This window comes from Symphalangus syndactylus, chromosome 18, assembly GCF_028878055.3.
Source record: "Symphalangus syndactylus isolate Jambi chromosome 18, NHGRI_mSymSyn1-v2.1_pri, whole genome shotgun sequence".
Taxonomy (NCBI): Eukaryota; Metazoa; Chordata; class Mammalia; order Primates; family Hylobatidae; genus Symphalangus; species Symphalangus syndactylus.
Genome location: NC_072440.2, coordinates 79,856,367 through 79,875,676, shown reverse-complemented (window position 1 = coordinate 79,875,676; position 19,310 = coordinate 79,856,367). Strand labels below are relative to the sequence as shown.

The window sequence follows — 19,310 nt, the reverse complement described above, 5'->3', positions numbered from 1 at the left end:
TTACTTTCTCTGGCCTGTTTCCTCCCTCATAAAGGAATGTATATACAACCCTAGTCTCTGGGTGGCGATTTACGGCTTCTCTGCCTTTTATTTTCATTCTCCGATCCATCCCTCTTCATCTTACAGGTGAGGAAACTGCCACCCAAACATTATATATAACTTAGTCAAGATCCTACACTATTAATTAATGGCTAATGGCAATGGAATCTTGAGATCCTGTATGGCGGCTGACCCATAAAACCTACCTAGTTCTAAAATTCTTTAACCCACTCACTTAACAAAAACGGAGGTAATGGGTAAACAAAACGCCAGGAAAGATGGCACTTAAAGGAACAAAAACACCCAAAGAGGTAACAGGCCTGAGATTTCCACGAATTACAAGTGAACTTCCTGTCCTGGGTAAACTTCCGGAATCAACGACAGGAAGACCCAATCAGAATCTTCCTCCGGGAGCCAATGGGAGAGCACATTACAAAGAGCCAATCCCAGCGCCGCTGTCACTGTTATGGTCCTGTCAGGGCGCCGGCGTCGTGGTGCTTGGGTGGTAGCCACCAAGAGGACTTAGGTGGGGCGGTCTCGCAGCAGCTCAGCGGCCCGCTGTGCCCGTCTCCGGCCTCGCTCCCAGCTTGCACGTCGAGACTCGTAGGCCGCACCGTCGGGCGAGCGTGCAGGTCGGCGCCGCGGCCGCCTCGGGGTCTGGGCCCAGCCGCAGCCTCTTCTACCGCGGCCGGCTGGGAGGCGCCGCGAGATGCAGCCTCCGGGCCCGCCCCCGGCCTATGCCCCCACTAACGGGGACTTCACCTTTGTCTCTTCAGCAGACGCGGAAGGTGAGGCTGAGCCCCTGGAAGGGCTATACCCGGAGGAAGCCAGGGCCTGACGCCGTAGGGTCTTTCTGGTGCCGAGGTGGTCGTGGCCGGGTGGGGACAGGCAGGAAGCTGACTGGTGACTGCAGCCCACCGCGCCTGCCGGGCCTTCCGAGATGCCCCGAAGGACTGAGGGAGGGGTGTAGGGAGCTGCTTTTTAAAGCATCAAGTTACTCGGTCAGCCCCTAGCTTTCCCCATACCGTCTGGTGGCTGGTTTTTCTGGGTGGTTTATTCTTTTCAAGTGGACCCACGAAACCCTAAGGTTTTATTTCTGGAATTACTCGCCCTTACTCAGAAAAAGGACAGATTGGCCAAGGGAGATCTCAAAGAATGAGAAAAAGGAAGGAGGGCTGTTTTCTTCTGTTATGTATCAACAGGTAACTTTTTTGGGGGGTCTGGGATCAGATTCGGCACTGCAAATACAAACTAAATGGTTTTTATTGAATTTGATGTCTTGCCCGAGTCCCCGTTTTCCTCCCATTTTGTAATGTTTCACCTCAGTATTCAGAGAAATTGACCCAGGTATATTGGAAATTTAGTGTAATCCAACAATGTGCCTCCAGTAGCCTCTGCAGATTTCCATGTACTATTCTGAGGAAGCGATTGTGCTTGAGATACTTTCCTACAGCACAGGAGAATGCTTTCCTCCTTTTCTCAGTTCCCTATCCAACTGATAACCTGGATATTATTCTACTAGTCATTTTCACATTTTTTTTTTTCTTGAGACGGAGTCTCTGTCGCCCAGGCTGGAGTGCAGTGGCGCGATCTCAGCTCACTGCAAGCTCCGCCTCCCGGGTTCACGCCATTCTCCTGCCTCAGCCTCCCAAGTAGCTGGGACTACAGGCGCCCGCCACCGCGCCCGGCTAATTTTTTGTATTTTTAGTAGAGACGAGGTTTCACCGTGTTAGCCATGATGGTGTCGATCTCCTGACCTTTTGATCCGCCCGCCTCGGCCTCCCAAAGTGCTGGGATTACAGGCGTAAGCCACTGCGCCCCGGCCATTTTCAAATTTTTATTACACTTCGTGCACCAGTTATTTTCCAGTGACCAGACTTACTGCCTGCTATGAAAACATAAATTATGTTTACAGAAATTTCAGTCTGAAAAAGAACCTAGATTTTCCTAAGAAATTTTATGGTGTATCAGTATAGCTTGTTTTCCCTTTTGTTTTTCCTGTTGTGTTGTTTGGCATTGTTTTTTAAAAATAGTACTGGTCATAATTTAAAATGTACAATACAATTTTTGTCTATCAAAGGGAACATAGCTGAGACATTTATTTATTTTTTCTCTTTTTTTTTTTTTTTTTTTGAGGTGTGGTCTCACTCTGTTGCCAGGCTGGAGTGCAGTGGTTTGATCATAGCTTACTATAACCTCAAACTCCTGGGCCCGAATGATCCTCTCGCTTCGGTCTCCTGAGTAGCTGGAGACCATCTGGTGGTTGGTTTTTCTGGGTGGCTTATTCTCTTCAGGTGGACCCACGAAACCCTAAGGTCTGCGCCACCATGCCCAGCTAATTTTTTTTTTTTTTTTTTTTTTTTGAGGCGGAGTCTCACTCTGTCACCCAGGCTGGAGTGCAGTGGTGCAGTCTCGGCTCACTGCAAGCTCCGCTTCCCAGGTTCATGCCATTCTCTTGCCTCAGTCTCCCGAGTAGCTGGAACTACAGGCGCCCGCCACCACGCCCAGCTAATTTTTTTGTATTTTTTTAGTAGAGACAGGGTTTCACCGTGTTAGCCAGGATAGTCTTGATCTCCTGACCTCGTGATCCTCCCACCTCGGCCTCCCAAAGTGCTGGGATTACAAGCGTGAGCCACCGCGTCCGGCCTAATTTTTAAACTTTTTGTAGATCTCATTAGGTTGCCTAGGCTTGTGTCAGATTCTTGGCCTCCCAAATTGCTGGGATTACAGATGTGAGCTATCAGCCGAGCCGTAAATTTCTTTTAAACTGAGATACAGCATCCCAAAATACTTCAGTTTGTTTCATCTACATTTGGTAGCATGGTGCTTAGGGAGGAATATCAACTTTAATTTCCCAGGTTTAAAAAAATTGTTTAAGTATCAGAACATGATGTTCAAACTCGTGTTTCCCTGTATTTGTTTATTTTTTTCATTCTCCCTTCCTTCAGGAATTACTTTTCTTAAACATGCCTAAGAAATCTGACAGAATAATTTAAGTAGATAACCCATTGATTCCATATACTAAGAAACCTGAAATAAGTAAAAATCCATAAAGTTTATTCAAAGTTCTCCGTATTTCCTCTGGAGACATATAGCTCTGTATATCCAAGGAGCTATGTGTATATGCAGAATATCCTCACACAATATTATATTGTACAGTTTAAATTTAGAGTATTTTAAGTATACTACTCATTTGATCTTTTTTTTTTTTTTCCTTTTTTGAGACAGAGTTTCACTCCCCTCACTGAGGCTGGAGTGCAGTGGCTTGATCTCAGCTCACTGCAATCTCCACCTCCTGGGATCGAGTGATTCTCCTGCCTCAGCCTCCTGAGTAGCTGGGACTACAGGTGTACGCCACCATGCCCGGTTAATTTTTGTATTTTTTGTAGAGACAGGGTTTTGCCATGTTTCACAGGCTGGTCTTGAACTCCTGGGCTTAAGTGATCAACCTACCTTGGCCTCCCAAAGTACTGGGATTACAGGCGTGAGCCACCACACCCAGCCTCATTTGTTCTTTATAAGACTCCCAATGAGCTTTATTATTCCTGTATTCTGTAAAGAAACTGTGGTGAGCTGGGTGTGGTGGCTCACACCTGTAATCCCAGCACTGTAGGCTGAGGTGGGCGGATGGCTTAAGCGCGAGAGTTTGATACCAGCCTGGGCAACATGGCAAAACCCCATCTCTACAAAACATACAAAAAATTATCCGGGCGTGGTGGCACGTACCTGCAATCCCAATCCCAGCTACCTAGGAGGCTGAGGCAGGAGAATCACTTGAACCCGGAAGGCAGAGGTTGCAGTGAGCCAAGATCGTGCCATCGCACTCCAGCCTGGGTGACAGGGTGAGACTCTGTCTCAAAAAAAAAAAAATTAGCCAACCATAGTAGTGCACACCTGTGGTCCCAGCTACCATGGGGTCAGCTACTCTGAGTCTCACTTGAGACCGGGAGGTCTAGGCTGCAGTGAGCTGGGATTGGCCAGTGTGCTCCAGCCTAGGCAACAAAGCAAGACCCTGACCGAAAAAAAAAAGAAAGAAAAAGAAAAAAAGAAACAGGCTTAGAGAGGTTTAGCAACTTCTACATGATAGATCTGGAATTAAGAGCTAGTCTACAGCCAGGTGCGATAGCATGTGCCTATAATCCGAGCTACTCAGGAGGCTGAAGCAAGATGATCGCTTGAGCCCAGGAGTTTGAGGCCACCCAGGGGAATGTAGTGAGACCCCATCTCAAAAAAACAAAACCAAAGAGCTAGTCTGCTATCTCCTCAAGTTTCTTTATACTGTCTCTTTCTTACATTTTTCTAAATTGTGTATCTGAAGTATGGAAGAGTCCTGGATTTGCATCCTGGCTTTATCAATTACTCTCCATGTGATCTTGGGCAAGCTACTTACCTTTTTTTTTTTTTTTTTTTTGAGATGGAGTCTCGCCCTGTCGCCCAGGCTGGAGTGCAGTGGCGTGATCTTGGCTCACTGCAACCTCTGCCTCCCGGGTTCAAGCGATTCTCCTGCCTCAGCCTCCCAAGTAGCTGGGATTACAGGCTCGCGCCACCACACCCAGCTAATGTTTTGTATCGTTAGTAGAGATGGGGTTTCACCACATTGGCCAAGCTGTTCTCGAACTCCTGACCTCGTGATCCGCCCACCTCGGCTTCCCAAAGTGCTGGGATTACAGGTGTGAGCCACCGCGCCCAGCCAACTTACCCTTTCTTAACCTCATTTTCCTCATATACAAATTGGGAATAAGAATACCCAAGTGCAGGCCCGGCGCGGTGGCTCACGCCTGTAATCCCAGCACTTTGGGAGGCTGAGGTGGGCGGATCACAAGATCAGGAGATCAAGACCATCCTGGCTAACATGGTGAAACCCCCTCTCTACTAAAAATACAAAAAATTAGTCAGGCGTGATGTCGTTCGCCTGTAGTCCCAGCTACTCGGGAGGCTGAGGCAGGAGAATGGCGTGAACCCGGGAGGTGGAGCTTGCAGTGAGCCGAGGTCGCACCACTGCACTCCCGCCTGGCCGCCTGGGCGACAGAGCGAGACTCCATCTCAAAAAAAAAAAAAAAAGAAGAATACCCAAGTGCTCAAATATTTTGTAAATGTAAAGCATTTACTACTATATCTGGCAGAGTTAAGTGTTCAACTTATGTGACTAATGATGTTGCTGCTTGGGTTTCAGTGTTAACTGACCCCACACTTTTTTTTTTATTGTTTTCCAATATGAACATTTTACTGTACAACTCCAAGTCTTTTCCCTGGTTTCTACACGTCATATAAATTCTTGCTTCTCCCCTTTTTATACTGTTTTTCTAACTATGAGTATTGTCAACTTATAGATGTTTTCAGTGTATACCCTTCCTTCTAGATTCTGTCCAAATCCCTCATTCTTAATGATATCTATCCTTACAATTTGTCCACACATACCCTTTATTCTAAAATGTGCTTTGGTGTTTTGTCTCCCTGTGTATGCAGATTCTGATCTTCATGCTTAGAATGTCTTTCTCCTCCTCGCCTCAAGTTAAAACCTAAGACTGAACTCAAATGCTCTTTCCTTGGTAAAACTTGCTTTAACTGTCCCTCAGAAACGGAAACTTCCTAATATTTTCTATACCCCAGTACCTATCATGGAACCCATGGTATAAATATCACAAAAGAACTATTTGTTGAATAAATTATTTTTGCTTTCATTTATCTCATGTCTTTTTTTTTTTTTTTTTTTTTTTGAGACAAGAGTCTCGCTGTGTTGCCCAGGCTGGAGTGCATGGTGAAATCTTGGCTCATTGCAACCTCTGCCTCCCAGGTTCAAGCAATTCTCCTGCCTTAGCCTCCCAAGTAGCTGGGATTACAGGTGCCTGCCACTATGCTCGGCTAATTTTTGTATTTTTTTAGTAGAGACAGGGTTTTACCACGTTGGTCAGGCGGGTCTCAAACTCCTGACCTCAATTGATCTGCCCGCCTCTGCCTCCCAAAGTGCTGAATTTGATTACAGGTGTGAGTCACTACGCCAGGCCTAATATCACTTCTTAATTTAAGCTTTTTGATATTGTTTGCCCTTCCATCAATTAATTCATTCAATAAGTATGCACATTTATTGATTGCCTACTATGGGTCAGGCACTATTATAAGTACTGGGGATATACGTACCAAGACAAATGCCACCAAAAATCCCAAATAGTCTCTCCTTTCATAGATTTTATAGACATTAATCAAGTAATTACACAAATATATAATTATATACAGTGATAAATATCATGAAGGGAGGGTGGAGGGAACTATGAAAGGAACCTGCATAGTCTAGTCTTCAGGATCAAGGAAAATTTGCTTAAGCAAGTGTAATGGTTTGGATTTGTGTCCCTGCCCAAATCTCATGTTGAATTGTAATCTTCAGTGTTGGAGGAGAGGCCTGGTGGGAGGTGACTGGATCATGGGGGTGGACTTCCCCCTTGCTGCACTTGTCATAGTGAGTTCTCCCAAGGTCTGGTTTTTTAAAAGGGTGTAGCACTTCCACTGTCTGTCTCTCCCTCCTCTGGCCATGTAAAACTGCCTGCTTCCCCTTTGCAATCTGCTGTGATTGTAAGTTTCCTAAGGCATACCCAGCCATGCTTCCTGCAGAGCTTGTGGAACTGTGAGTCAAACCTCTTTTCTTTATAAACTACTCAGTCTCAGGTAGTTCTTTAGAGCAATACAAGAATGGACTAATACAGCAAGTATATCTGAGAACTGAAGAATGGATGACATTTAATTATCTGAAGTTAGAGGAAACAGCCTGGCACAAGGTCCCTGAGACAAACAGAATCCAGGTTCATTCAAAGAAATGAGAGGCTTAGTGTGGCTAGGGTATAGAGTCCAGATTGGGAGGAGAGCAGGTAAGTGGGCCTGGATAAGAAGATAGGGCATGTAGAGATTATTGGACTTGAGCCAGAAAAGCAACTGGGGGAGGGAGATGCAGAATTCTAAACAGAAGAGTGAAATATTTGCATCTTAGTCTCCTGGGTACAGTGAAGAGTATGGATTGGAAGGAGACAAAAATGACTTGGGGGGAGGGCAGTTCGTACACCATTATAATCATGCAGGCCGGAGTTGATGGTTTGCATGAGCTTGCTACTGGTGGTAGAAATGGTAAGTGGACAGACCTGGTTTAAAAATATTTAGAGGTAAAACTGACAATTTAGTGGTGGTTTGGATGGAGAGGGAGCATGCAAATAAAGCAAACCATCAAGGATAAGCTTCTAGCTTACAATGCTGGATAGATTAGTAGTATCATTTAATGAAAAAAATGGAGGAAGACCTGAGATACCTCCGTTTTGGAATATTGAATTTTAGATGCCTTTGAGATAGATGCAAGGAAATGTTGATTATAGGTTATATAAATCTAGTGAAGAGAACTGGACTCAATATATTGCATTTCAACCTTGGCCTTCTTCAATCTTTTATCCCTATATAAAAATGATAATACCTGCAGCTCACAATACAGTGATCAGTAAATTGTAGATAATTACTGTCAGTGTTCTTTTGAGTAAGTGATACGTTTGTGTCACTCTGTTATTGTGACCATTTAGCCTGTTCTTTGTTTGAAATTCCCCCTTCCCAGAAAGGATGTCACCTCTAATACAAGTTAGTAATGTAGACAGAGGAATCTTTAGTTTTTCCTTTTTTTTTTTTTTTTTGGAGATGGAGTCTTGCTCTGTCACCCAGGCTAGAGTGCAGTGGCACGATCTTGGCTCATTGCAACCTCCATCTCCCAGGCTCAAGCAGTTCTGCCTCAGCCTCCCGAGTAGCTGGGATTACAGGTGCCCGCCACTGCACCCGGCTAATTTTTGTATTTTTGGTAGAGATGGGGTTTCACCGTCTTGGACAGGTTGGTCTTGACCTCTTTGATTCCTACTTATGAAAAATAATATCCATATAGGTCTAGTCTTATCACAAATATTTTCTATACAATATGCTGGTGAAGTATGATATATAGTATGTAATGGGTGCAAGAATAACTTTTATTTCCTTTTTGAAAACTGAAAATGACATTTTAGCCAACCTTAGGGGAGTTAAACAAGGTTTACTTTTTTCATTAATTAATCTACTTATTTTCATGAGTTTTAAAACTCGTAAGGCATTACACAAATCTACAAATGTGATTAAATTGCATAGAACTATAAACACATATACACACACACAAATGAGTGCATGTCAAACTGGTGAAATCTGAATAAGGTATATGGATTGTACCAGTGTCAGTGTCCTGAATTTGATAGTTATGTGAGTTTGTACTATTGGGAGAAACTGGGTAGAGGGTACATATGACCTCTCTTTTGTATTTTTGTAACTTTCTGTGAATCTATAATTTTTCTTTTTTTATTTTTTTAATTTTTTTTATTATTTTTTATTTTTTTATTAATTTTTTTTGCATACAAAAACAATAAACATTTTCTAAAAATACATACAAACAAAAAGATGCGTATCAAACATATTAGGAAGGTTGCACATGGGAAGTCAGGGAATAGAAATGGGGGGTGGGAGTTAAAATAAATGAGAGAGGGACTTTATATGGATCAGTGATAATAACTCAATCCTCTATTTGACAAAGAAGAGGGAGAAGGAAGAGGAAGAAAAAGAAAGTGGGATAAAGGATCAGAAAGGGAGGAAAATAGAAAAAATTAGAGTATGACTCCAGGGTAGACCTGTTTTGTTGTCACTGAGTTGGTTGGTTGGTTTGTCTGTTGTATTCTTCATGTTTCGCCAAGTTGGCCAGACTGGTCTTGAACTCCTAGCCCGAAGTGATCAACCCGCCTCGCCCCCCAGAGTGCCGGGACCACAGGCGTGAGCCACCACGTCCAGCCCCCACATTGCTTCTGGCCTCCGTGGTAGACCTCCCAGACGGAGCGGCCAGGCAGAGGAGCTCCTCACTTCTACCCAGACACGGGGTGGCCGGGCAGAGGGGCTCCTCACTTCCCAGACGGGGCGGCCAGGCAGACGCTCCTCACTTCTTCCCAGACGATAGGTGGCCGGGCAGAGGCGCTCCTCACTTCCCAGACGATGGGTGGCCAGGCAGAGGCGCTCCTCACTTCTTCCCGGACGGGGCAGCCGGGCAGAGGCGCTCCTCACTTCCCAGACGGGGCGGCCGGGCAGAGGCGCTCCTCACTTCCCAGACGATGGGTGGCCGGGCAGAGGCGCTCCTCACTTCCCAGATGGGGCAGCCGGGCAGAGGCGCTCCTCACTTTCCAGACAATGGGTGGCCGGGCAGAGGCGCTCCTCACCTCCCAGACGATGGGTGGCCTGGCAGAGGCGCTCCTCACCTCCCAGACGATGGGTGGCCGGGCACAGGCGCTCCTCACCTCCCAGACGGGGCGGCCGGGCAGAGGCGCTTCTCACTTCTTCCCGGACGGGGCGGCCGGGCATAGGCGCTCCTCACTTCTTCCCGACGGGGCGGCCGGGCGGAGGCGCTCCTCACTTCTTCCCGGACGGGGCGGCCGGGCGGAGTCGCTCCTCACTTCTTCCCGGACGGGGCGGCCGGGCGGAGGCGCTCCTCACTTCTTCCCGGACGGGGCGGCCGGGCGGAGGCGCTCCTCACTTCTTCCCGGACGGGGCGGCCGGGCGGAGGCGCTCCTCACTTCTTCCCGGACGGGGCGGCCGGGCGGAGGCGCTCCTCACTTCTTCCCGGACGGGGCGGCCGGGCGGAGGCGCTCCTCACTTCTTCCCGGACGGGGCGGCCGGGCGGAGGCGCTCCTCACTTCTTCCCGGACGGGGCGCCCGGGCGGAGGCGCTCCTCACTTCTTCCCAGACGGGGCAGCCGGGCGGAGGCGCTGCTCACTTCTTCCCGGACGGGGTGGCCGGGCAGAGGCGCTGCTCACTTCCCAGACGATGGGTGGCCGGGCAGAGGCACTCCTCACTTCCCAGACGGGGCGGCCGGGCAGAGGCACTCCTCACTTCCCAGACGGGGCGGCCGGGCAGAGGCGCTCCTCACTTCTTCCCGGACGGGGCGGCCGGGCAGAGGCGCTCCTCACTTCTTCCCGGACGGGGCGGCCGGGCAGAGGCGCTCCTCACTTCTTCCCGGACGGGGCGGCCGGGCAGAGGCGCTCCTCACTTCTTCCCGGACGGGGCGGCCGGGCAGAGGCGCTCCTCACTTCTTCCCGGACGGGGCGGCCGGGCAGAGGCGCTCCTCACTTCTTCCCGGACGGGGCGGCCGGGCAGAGGCGCTGCTCACTTCTTCCCGGACGGGGTGGCCGGGCAGAGGCGCTGCTCACTTCCCAGACGATGGGTGGCCGGGCAGAGGCACTCCTCACTTCCCAGACGGGGCAGCCGGGCAGAGGCACTCCTCACTTCCCAGACGGGGCGGCCGGGCAGAGGCGCTCCTCACTTCCCAGACGGTGGGTGGCCGGGCAGAGGCGCTCCTCACTTCCCAGACGGTGGGTGGCCGGGCAGAGGCGCTCCTCACTTCCCAGACGATGGGTGGCCGGGCAGAGGCGCTCCTCACCTCCCAGATGGGGCGGCCGGGCAGAGGCGCTCCTCACTTCTTCCCGGATGGGGCGGCCGGGCAGAGGCACTCCTCACTTCTTCCCGGACGGGGCGCCCGGGCAGAGGCGCTCCTCATTTCTTCCCGGACGGGGCGGCCGGGCAGGGGCGCTCCTCACTTCCCAGACGGGGCGGCCGGGCAGAGGCGCTCCTCACTTCCCAGACGGGGTGGCCGGGCAGAGGCGCTCCTCACTTCCCAGACGATGGGTGGCCGGGCAGAGGCGCTCCTCACTTCCCAGACGATGGGTCGCCGGGCAGAGGCGCTCCTCACTTCCCAGACGGTGGGTGGCCAGGCAGAGGCGCTCCTCACTTCCCAGACGGTGGGTGGCCGGGCAGAGGTGCTCCTCACTTCCCAGACGGTGTGTGGCCGGGCAGAGGCGCTCCTCACTTCCCAGACGGTGTGTGGCCGGGCAGAGGCGCTCCTCACTTCCCAGACGGTGGGTGGCCGGGCAGAGGCGCTCCTCACTTCCCAGACGGGGCGTGGCCGGGCAGAGGCGCTCCTCACTTCCCAGACGGGGCGGCCGGGCAGAGGCGCTCCCCACCTCCCAGATGGGGCGGCGGCCGGGCAGGGGCTGCAATCCCAGCACCCTGGTAGGCCAAGGCAGGCGGCTGGGGGGCAGAGGCTGCCGCGAGGCCAGACCACGCCACCGCACTCCAGCCCGGGCAACACCGAGCACTGGGTGAGCGAGACTCCGTCTGTAGTCCCAGTACCTCGGGAGGCTGAGGCGGGCAGAGCACTCGGCGTCAGGAGCTGGCGACCAGCGTGGCCAAGATGGCGAACGCGTGCCTGCAGCGAAAGGAGAAAAGGCAGGGAGTGGTCGCGCGCGCTGGCGGTCCCAGGCAGTCCGCGGCGCGGGCAGCAGCAAGCGGAGTAGATTGTAGCCTGGGCCAGAGAGGGAAAGAGAAAGAAAGAGAGGGAGGGAGGGAGGGAGGGAGGGAGGAAGGAAGGAAGGAAGGGGAAGGGAAGGGAATCTATAATTTTTCAAAATAAAAATTTAAAGACATAAGACAAAAGAAATTTCATCTTTTTGTTAATCAGATAAATTACAGAATTTATTTACAATATGAAAATTTACCTATAATAGAAAAACTACTAAAACCATAAACCAGAACAACATGATTAAAAATGTAACCTAAGACAAAAATTTATACAAGACTTTGAAAAAAACATTTTTTTTTGAGATGGAGTCGCACTCTGTTGGCAGGCTGGAGTGCAGTGGCGCGATCTCGGCTCAGTGCAACCTCCCGGGTTCAAGTGATTCTCCTGCCTCAGCCTCCCGAGTAGCTGGGACTACAGGCGCACGCCACCACACCCAGCTAATTTTTGCATTTTTAGTAGAGACAGGGTTTCACCACATTGGCCAGGATGGTCTCGATCTCTTGACCTTGTGATCCGCCTGCCTCGACTGGGATTATAGGCCTGAGCCACCATGCCCTGCCAAAAAAAACATTTTCTTACAGAGTAACGTGATCAAGCTTCAGTATAGGTCTAGCAGTTACAAAAATATGCACATGCATTAGTTTCTTGATTTCTTTCATAGGCCTGTGTATACATTAAAATGATATCCTTAGGCCAGGCACAGTGGCTCGTGTCTTTAATCCCAGCACTTCGGGAGGCCAAGGCAGGTGGATTACATGAGGCCAGGAGTTCAGGACCAGACTGGCCAACATATTGAAACCCCATCTCTACTAAAAATACAAAACTTAGCTGGGCATAGTGGTGCACGCCTGTAATCCCAGCTACTCAAGAGGCTGAGGTAGTTGAATTGCTTGAACCTGGGAGGTGGAGATTGCAGTGAGTTATGATCATGCCACTGCACTCCAGCCTGGACGAGAGAGAGAGTCTGTCTCTAAAATAATAAAATGGTATCCTTATAACTCAAATGAAATAATGAAATTTATTAATATCTTTTAGTGCAAAAACATATGCTTGTTTTTGTTTTTGCTGCACAAATACACAACTCTGGGTCATACTGAAGCACACATAGACTTCATTTTCAAGTCTGAGATGAGATGAAACGAGATGATTTTTGTCCTTGCTCTTGTTGCTTATTAAATAAGGAAAAGCTTCTTTACATATATAAGAATGTGTCAAGTGCCACAAAATGGTCATTGTTTATTGCAGGATCCTCTTCTTTCACAGAAATCGGGAACTTGTCTAGGGGCAGATCAGTAGTAAATTTCATCTTTAGTGTACTATCACACTGCACTGTGAGAATTTTTCAGATTCTCAGGCTAAGCAGAAAATACCGAGAAAGGATCCCATACCCAGTCATACATTTGAGTTGAAAGGAAAGAAAAATTCCTGTTAAATTTTGTTGTGTGGGTTTTCCAAAGGTGGCTTTCAATAAGACTTGAAATTTACTGGCCGGGCACGGTGGTTCAAGCCTGTAATCCCAGCACTTTGGGAGGCCGAGGCGGGCGGATCACGAGGTCAGGAGATCGAGACCATCCTGGCTAACACGGTGAAACCCCGTCTCTACTAAAAATACAAAAAATTAGCCGGGCGTGGTGGCGGGCGCCTGTAGTCCCAGCTACTTGGGAGGCTGAGGCAGGAGAATGGCGTGAACCCGGGAGGCGGAGCTTGCAGTGAGCCGAGATCACGCCACTGCACTCCAGCCTGGGTGACAGAGCGAGACTCTGTCAAGAAAAAAAAAAAAAAAAAAAAAAAGAAATTTACTGATATTCTTCACTCTAAGCCAAAACAGCTGTAGAAACATTTTTAAAATTTCCTTTTACAATAGATTTTTTAAAAGATTGTTTCTTTTTAAATCCACTTTTATATTTATTATCCTTTACATTGTTTTTACTTAGAAAATGACAAGAATATTTTATATATAGTATAGTAAGGCGGAATTAACCTAAAATTCATGTTTTACTATCAGGACGTCTATCCAAGAGCTGACAACCAAGCTAGCTCGTTCTTACTCTGGTTTAAATTAAATCAGCCATGCTCCTGGAGTGATTTTTAATTGTTTTTCTTGCTCTCTGACATCATTCTCCACTTGTTAACTTGATAACATGTTAAACTACCACCAATTTTTTGGACTTTCCTGTTCTTTCTCACTCACAATTATGCCTTGGGGGTCCTAGGGGAGGTGTCAAACTACTATTGTTGGCATTCCTACATATGTCCTTGATATTTTCTCTACTTTACATGGATCAGAAAGTACTACAGAATTTGTAAGCTGAAGATGCCTTTTTGAGGTTCTTGCATCCACGCCATGACAAACTGCTAAACGTGTACAGTTGTTGAGCGCAACATTCCTTAGCACTATAATTTATATATCCTTTTCTGGTTTAGATTAAGGACTTTAAGTGCAGTCCTTTCTAGAAACCAGGAAACAGTTGTTAAGGTCCTTTCCAGCCTCATAATTGCAAAACCTCTAATGTCACTGCTGTACTAATGGTTTCTGGATCTAAATCTTCTTCTTGTTAAATCAAGAAAAAACACTCTTGGCCTGGCGCGGTGGCTCACACCTGTAATCCCAGCACTTGGGGAAGGCCAGGGTGGGCGGATTATCTGAGGTCAGGAGTTCGAGACCAGCCTGGCCAACATGGCAAAACCCCGTCTCTACTAAAAATACAAAAATTAGCCAGGCATGCTGGCGCACGCCAGTAATCTCAGCTGCCCAGGAGGCTGAGGCAGGAGAATTACTTGAACCCAGGAGGTGGAGGTTGCAGTGAGCCGAGATTGCACCACTGCACTCCAGCCTGGGAGACAAAGCAATAAATAAATAAATAAATAAAATTAGCCGGGCATGGTGGTGTGCACCTATAATCCCAACTCAGGAGGCTGGGGCAAGAGAATGGCTTGAACCCAGGAGACGGAGGTTGCAGTGAGCTGAGATGACGCCACTGCACTCCAGCCTGGCAACAGAGTGAGGCTCTGATGCAAAAAAAAAGAAGAAATAACACTCTTTTTATCTATTAGAAATAGACTTTTAAATTCCACCTCTCTCATTTCAACTTAGACAAAGAAGTAGCAAGCACTTATAAGAGAATATTTTCACTATGCCATTATATGATAACATGTACAGGGATTATTTTAAACCTTAAGTGGTGAATTCAAATCTACTTATATTTTATCTCTGAGTGAGCTCCTTTATAAAAACTTTTTAGAATTATATAATGTTTAACCTGGAAAGAACTTTGAATAGGAAACTAGGGCCCAGAAAACATGAATAATTTGCTGTATCAGTTAGTAGCTAAGCTGGGACTTAGCTTCAGAATGTAAACGTTTGTCAGACTTAATTGCGGGAGTTGTCATAAGCCGACCAGGATGTGACTCATAGAATATTGTGCAGATTAAGCTCTTTGTACTGTATATGAAAAACGGTTTTTTGTTTTTTAAGGAAGCTAACTTTGGTATTGGTTGGACATGATCTCCAGAGAAGTATCTGTCTGTGTTGGAGTGTTCTGGTTTGCTGTTTCCAAAAGTATTTTTCTGAAATAATACTATAATCATGTGACTTGCACTGATAGTATTGATGGTTGTTTATTAATGTATATTGTCTGGTCCTACAAATGCGCTTTTTCTTTTTAATCCCTATGTGACCTCAGGCAAATCCTTAACTATTTCCATTTTTTTAACTAGAAAACATGGCATTGGTACTACCATGATTATCTGTAACCCCTGAGATACTGTGCAGACTGTACATGGAATTTATTTTTTAATGTGGATAACTGAATCTCTTCACCTCTTGTTAGAGCCGACCTAAAAAATAAAAACAAAAAGAAAACATAGCCTTTATTTATTTTTGCCAAAACTAAAGATGAATGATGTAATTATATGAAGAAAAGGGAAATTTTGGCTGAAATAACAGGGGACTCTTACTCATCAGACTTATCAAGAACTAAGCATTAATATATGAAACACTTAGCATAGATGTGTGATGATTTAAATGAAAGAATATATGAATAAATAAATACATGAAAAGGTAGAGAAAAATTATCTACAAATTTCCTTTAGCAAATAAATTGTCTAATAGTTTGTATATATACATATGTAATGCCTCTGAAAAGAATTTATTCAGTTACTTTGTTCTGAGGCACATGATATGTGTAAGAATGAAGGAATCCAAAATGATGTCATGTAATACATTTTGCATATATTTTCCATGGAAATTTTAAGGAATTACAGTTGTTAAGTCTAGATTCTGGTACCAGTCTGGCTAATTAGCTGTGAAACCTTTTGTATGTTTTTTTCCACTTCTTTCATCTTTCATTTTATTCTTATAAAATAAATGATGGTTTTTAGATATCTATCAACTATAAAATTTGAAGATTATATGCAATAGCAGATGTTCTTAGAGATCTTCATAAGATAATTATTTTAGTTGAATATCTGCTCACTTTGGTTAAGATTCACATGTTGTACCTTAGTTTATATAATTTTGTCCTCTTTTCTCCTAAGATCTCAGTGGTTCAATAGCATCACCAGATGTCAAATTAAATCTTGGTGGAGATTTTATCAAAGAATCTACAGCTACTACATTTCTGAGACAAAGAGGGTATGGCTGGCTTCTGGAAGTTGAAGATGATGATCCTGAAGATAACAAGCCACTCTTGTATGTAAAAATAATAATATATATTTTTTGGCTTTTAGAGCTAGTCTGTGGGATGATTATATTCTTTCTTGTTATTTAGAGAGAAAGCATTAACCTTTTTTGGTCAAAAGCCATAGCGATTGTCAATTTTACTAGTAATTTTAAAAACCAAAATAATAATGAGAGAATATTTTTTAACCAATTAAAAGATAAAAATTAAAAGAATGGTAATCCTGTATCTCACACACATGTATGTCTGCTCCAGCTTACCTGGGCTGTCAGCTATCTGAAGTAATCATGCAATTTAAAAAAGCAAGGCTCTTAGGTACTTGCTGTTGAAATTAAGGTTCGAACAAATTAAGATTTCCAGAAAGATTACCACTCCAAAATCTCTTCAATATAGAAATTCTAGAGCTACCACTGGGAGGAGAGCTACATATAAAGAGGCTTTCACTTTCTTTATAGTACCTGAAATTTTGTGGTTATCTGGAGAAAAAAGTAAAGAAATGAATAATTTTGAAAAGAAGAACCTATAGCTTTGTAAAATTGAGGCATTTCCAGATTCTTCTTTGTATTAATTATCAGTAGAGTAAGTGCTGAAACATCCTATGTTTCTTCATGTTAATACACCATATATTGGCCAGGCATAGTGGCCCACGCCAGTAATCCCAGTGGGGAGGCTGAGGTGTGCGGATCACTTGATATTAGGAGTTCAAGACAAGCCTGGCCAACGTGGCGAAACCCCATCTCTACTAAAAATACAAAAAAAAAAAAAATTAGCCAGGCGTGGTGGCACGGGCCTGTAGTCCCAGCTGCTCGGGAGGCTGAGGCATGAGAATTGCTTGAACCCAGGAGACGGAGGTTGCAGTGAGCCGAAATTGCACTACTGCACTCCAGCCTGGGTGAAAAAGCAAGACTCTTGTCTCAAAAACAGAGAAACAAACCATATACCATCAAATCTAAGACACTATTGATTATAAGATGAAGTTATTTTACATATTAATTAAACAGAAAGGTGCATAAGACAGCATAAAGCTGGGACATCAAAGGGCTATCTCCTTATTAGTGTAAGGATGAATGAGAAATAACCCACAACACAAAGAGAGCAAGGAAGTTTGCTTCAGTTTGGCAGTGGATAAGATGTTGAAAGAAACAATTTCCCCAGAGAATGTAAAACCCACACTGGTTCTCATATGGGTTTGCAATCAATTAGGCCCAAAAAGTCGCAAGCAGAAAATTTTACTTAAAGTTTTCTTAAATTGATAGTGCTTCCAGGAGACTGGCAAAAGGAAAGGTAAATATTAGAAACACTTGGCGTCACTCCAGGCTGACGATTATAAGACACCAGTGATTGAGATATATCCCACATTTAGAGATGTTGGAATGTTAAAAATGTACACCTTGGAATTAGTGAAATGTGGCACTTCAAATGCAAATGTTTTGTTGACCTATGGAGATCATACTGTCTTATTTAAAGTTTTCTTAATTTTTTTTGCAATTGTTTTACTATTCAGAAATGTGTGCCTTTTGAGAATTTTTATTTTAAAATTATAGGGAAGAATTGGACATCGATCTAAAGGATATTTACTACAAAATCCGATGTGTTTTGATGCCAATGCCATCACTTGGTTTTAATAGACAAGTGGTGAGAGACAATCCTGACTTTTGGGGTCCTCTGGCTGTTGTTCTTTTCTTTTCCATGATATCATTATATGGACAGTTTAGGGTAAGTATATCTTATTCTATACAAATTCTAAATATTTTGAGAGTTTCAAAAATTAAATATAATAAGATGTTAACTGTAATATACCATATTATGTTTGAGAAATGCTTTACCCATTATTTCTCACTTCTTCATCCCTAAAACCGGTCCATAATTAAATAAGTGAGGATTACCTTAGATTAATGCTTTCAAACTTTTCCACATCATGCTTCACATAGAAAGTGTTAGTATTTGTGGCCGGGTGTGGTGGCTCACACCTGTAATCCCAGCACTTTGGGAGGCCAAGGTGGGTGGATCACAAGGTCAGGAGATTGAGACCATCCTGGCCAACATGGTGAAACCCTGTCTCTACTAAAACTACAAAAAAAGTATCTGGGTGTGGTGGTGCACGCCTGTAATCCCAGCTACTCGGGAAGCTGAGGCAGGAGAATCGCTTGAACCCAGGAGGCAGAGGTTGCAGTGAGCCAAGATTGTGCCACTGCACTCCAGCCTGGCGACAGAGTGAGACTCCATTTCAAAAAAAAAAAAGAAAAGAAAAGAAAATATTAGTATTTGTATGGCACACTGGGGTAAATGGATAGAACCACTTCCAGCTGACCAGAAGTCACCAGAAGGGCTGCTCATGTACCTTCTGATGTTCCCAAGAGATGAACAGTTTGAAATGTAATACTCATATTCATATTTCTTACCTTTTATTCACTCATAATTCTGTTCTTAAAATGACCATTACTTTAAATGAATGGTGAGAAGGATTCCATCAGTATTTGTTTTTATACCACTACTGGTATTTTAATCCCTTTGTCCTACTTTCAGATACTTTATCACCAAAACAACATATATACATCACTCTCTCATGCCAAGTTTAAGGCTTTGAGGGGGTAAAAAGTTACTGTTTACCACAGGGATTTGGAAATGAATGAGTTTCCAGTGGCTGCTCTAATAAACTGCTACAAGCTTAGTGGTTTTAAATAATACAGATTTGTTATTTTACAGTTCTGGATGTCACAGGTCCAAAATGAGTCTTAAAGTACTAAGATCAAAATGTCTACAGAGCTGGTTCCTATGGAAGCTCCAGGGCAGAATCTGCTGCTTGTTTCTTTCACTTCCAGAGGCTGCCAGCATTCCTTGGCTTCTGGCTGCATCACTATGATCTCTGTTTCCATGATCACATTACCTTCCCGTCTATTGTACTTAAATCTCCTTCAGTTTCCGTCTTTTTTTTTTTTTTTTTTAAGACAGAGTTTCACTCTTGTTGCCCAGGCTGGAGTGCAATGGCACGATCTCAGCTCACTGCACTCTCTGCCTCCCGGGTTCAAGTGATTCTTCTGCGTCAGCCTCCCAAATAGCTGGGATAACAGACATGCACTACTATCCTCAGCTAATTTTGTATTTTTAGTAGAGAGGGGGTTTCACTATGTTGGTCAGGCTGGTCTCAAACTCCTGACCTCAGGTGATCCGCCTACCTTGGCCTCCCAAAGTGCTGGGATTACAGGTGTGAA

At 45.4% G+C, this 19,310-nt stretch overlaps 1 protein-coding gene across 1 annotated transcript in view; it reads left to right on the top strand.

Annotated features, from left to right (window-relative positions):
* Window positions 1-458: 458 nt before the first annotated feature.
* YIPF4 (Yip1 domain family member 4) overlaps window positions 459-19,310 on the top strand; it is a 30,594-nt gene continuing 11,742 nt past the window's right edge. The window contains exons 1-3 of the mRNA XM_055253570.2: window positions 459-827; window positions 15,956-16,109; window positions 17,643-17,814. Of these exons, the coding sequence (XP_055109545.2) occupies window positions 749-827; window positions 15,956-16,109; window positions 17,643-17,814 (405 nt within the window). The 5' untranslated portion in view covers window positions 459-748. The remainder of the gene's footprint in view (window positions 828-15,955; window positions 16,110-17,642; window positions 17,815-19,310) is intronic.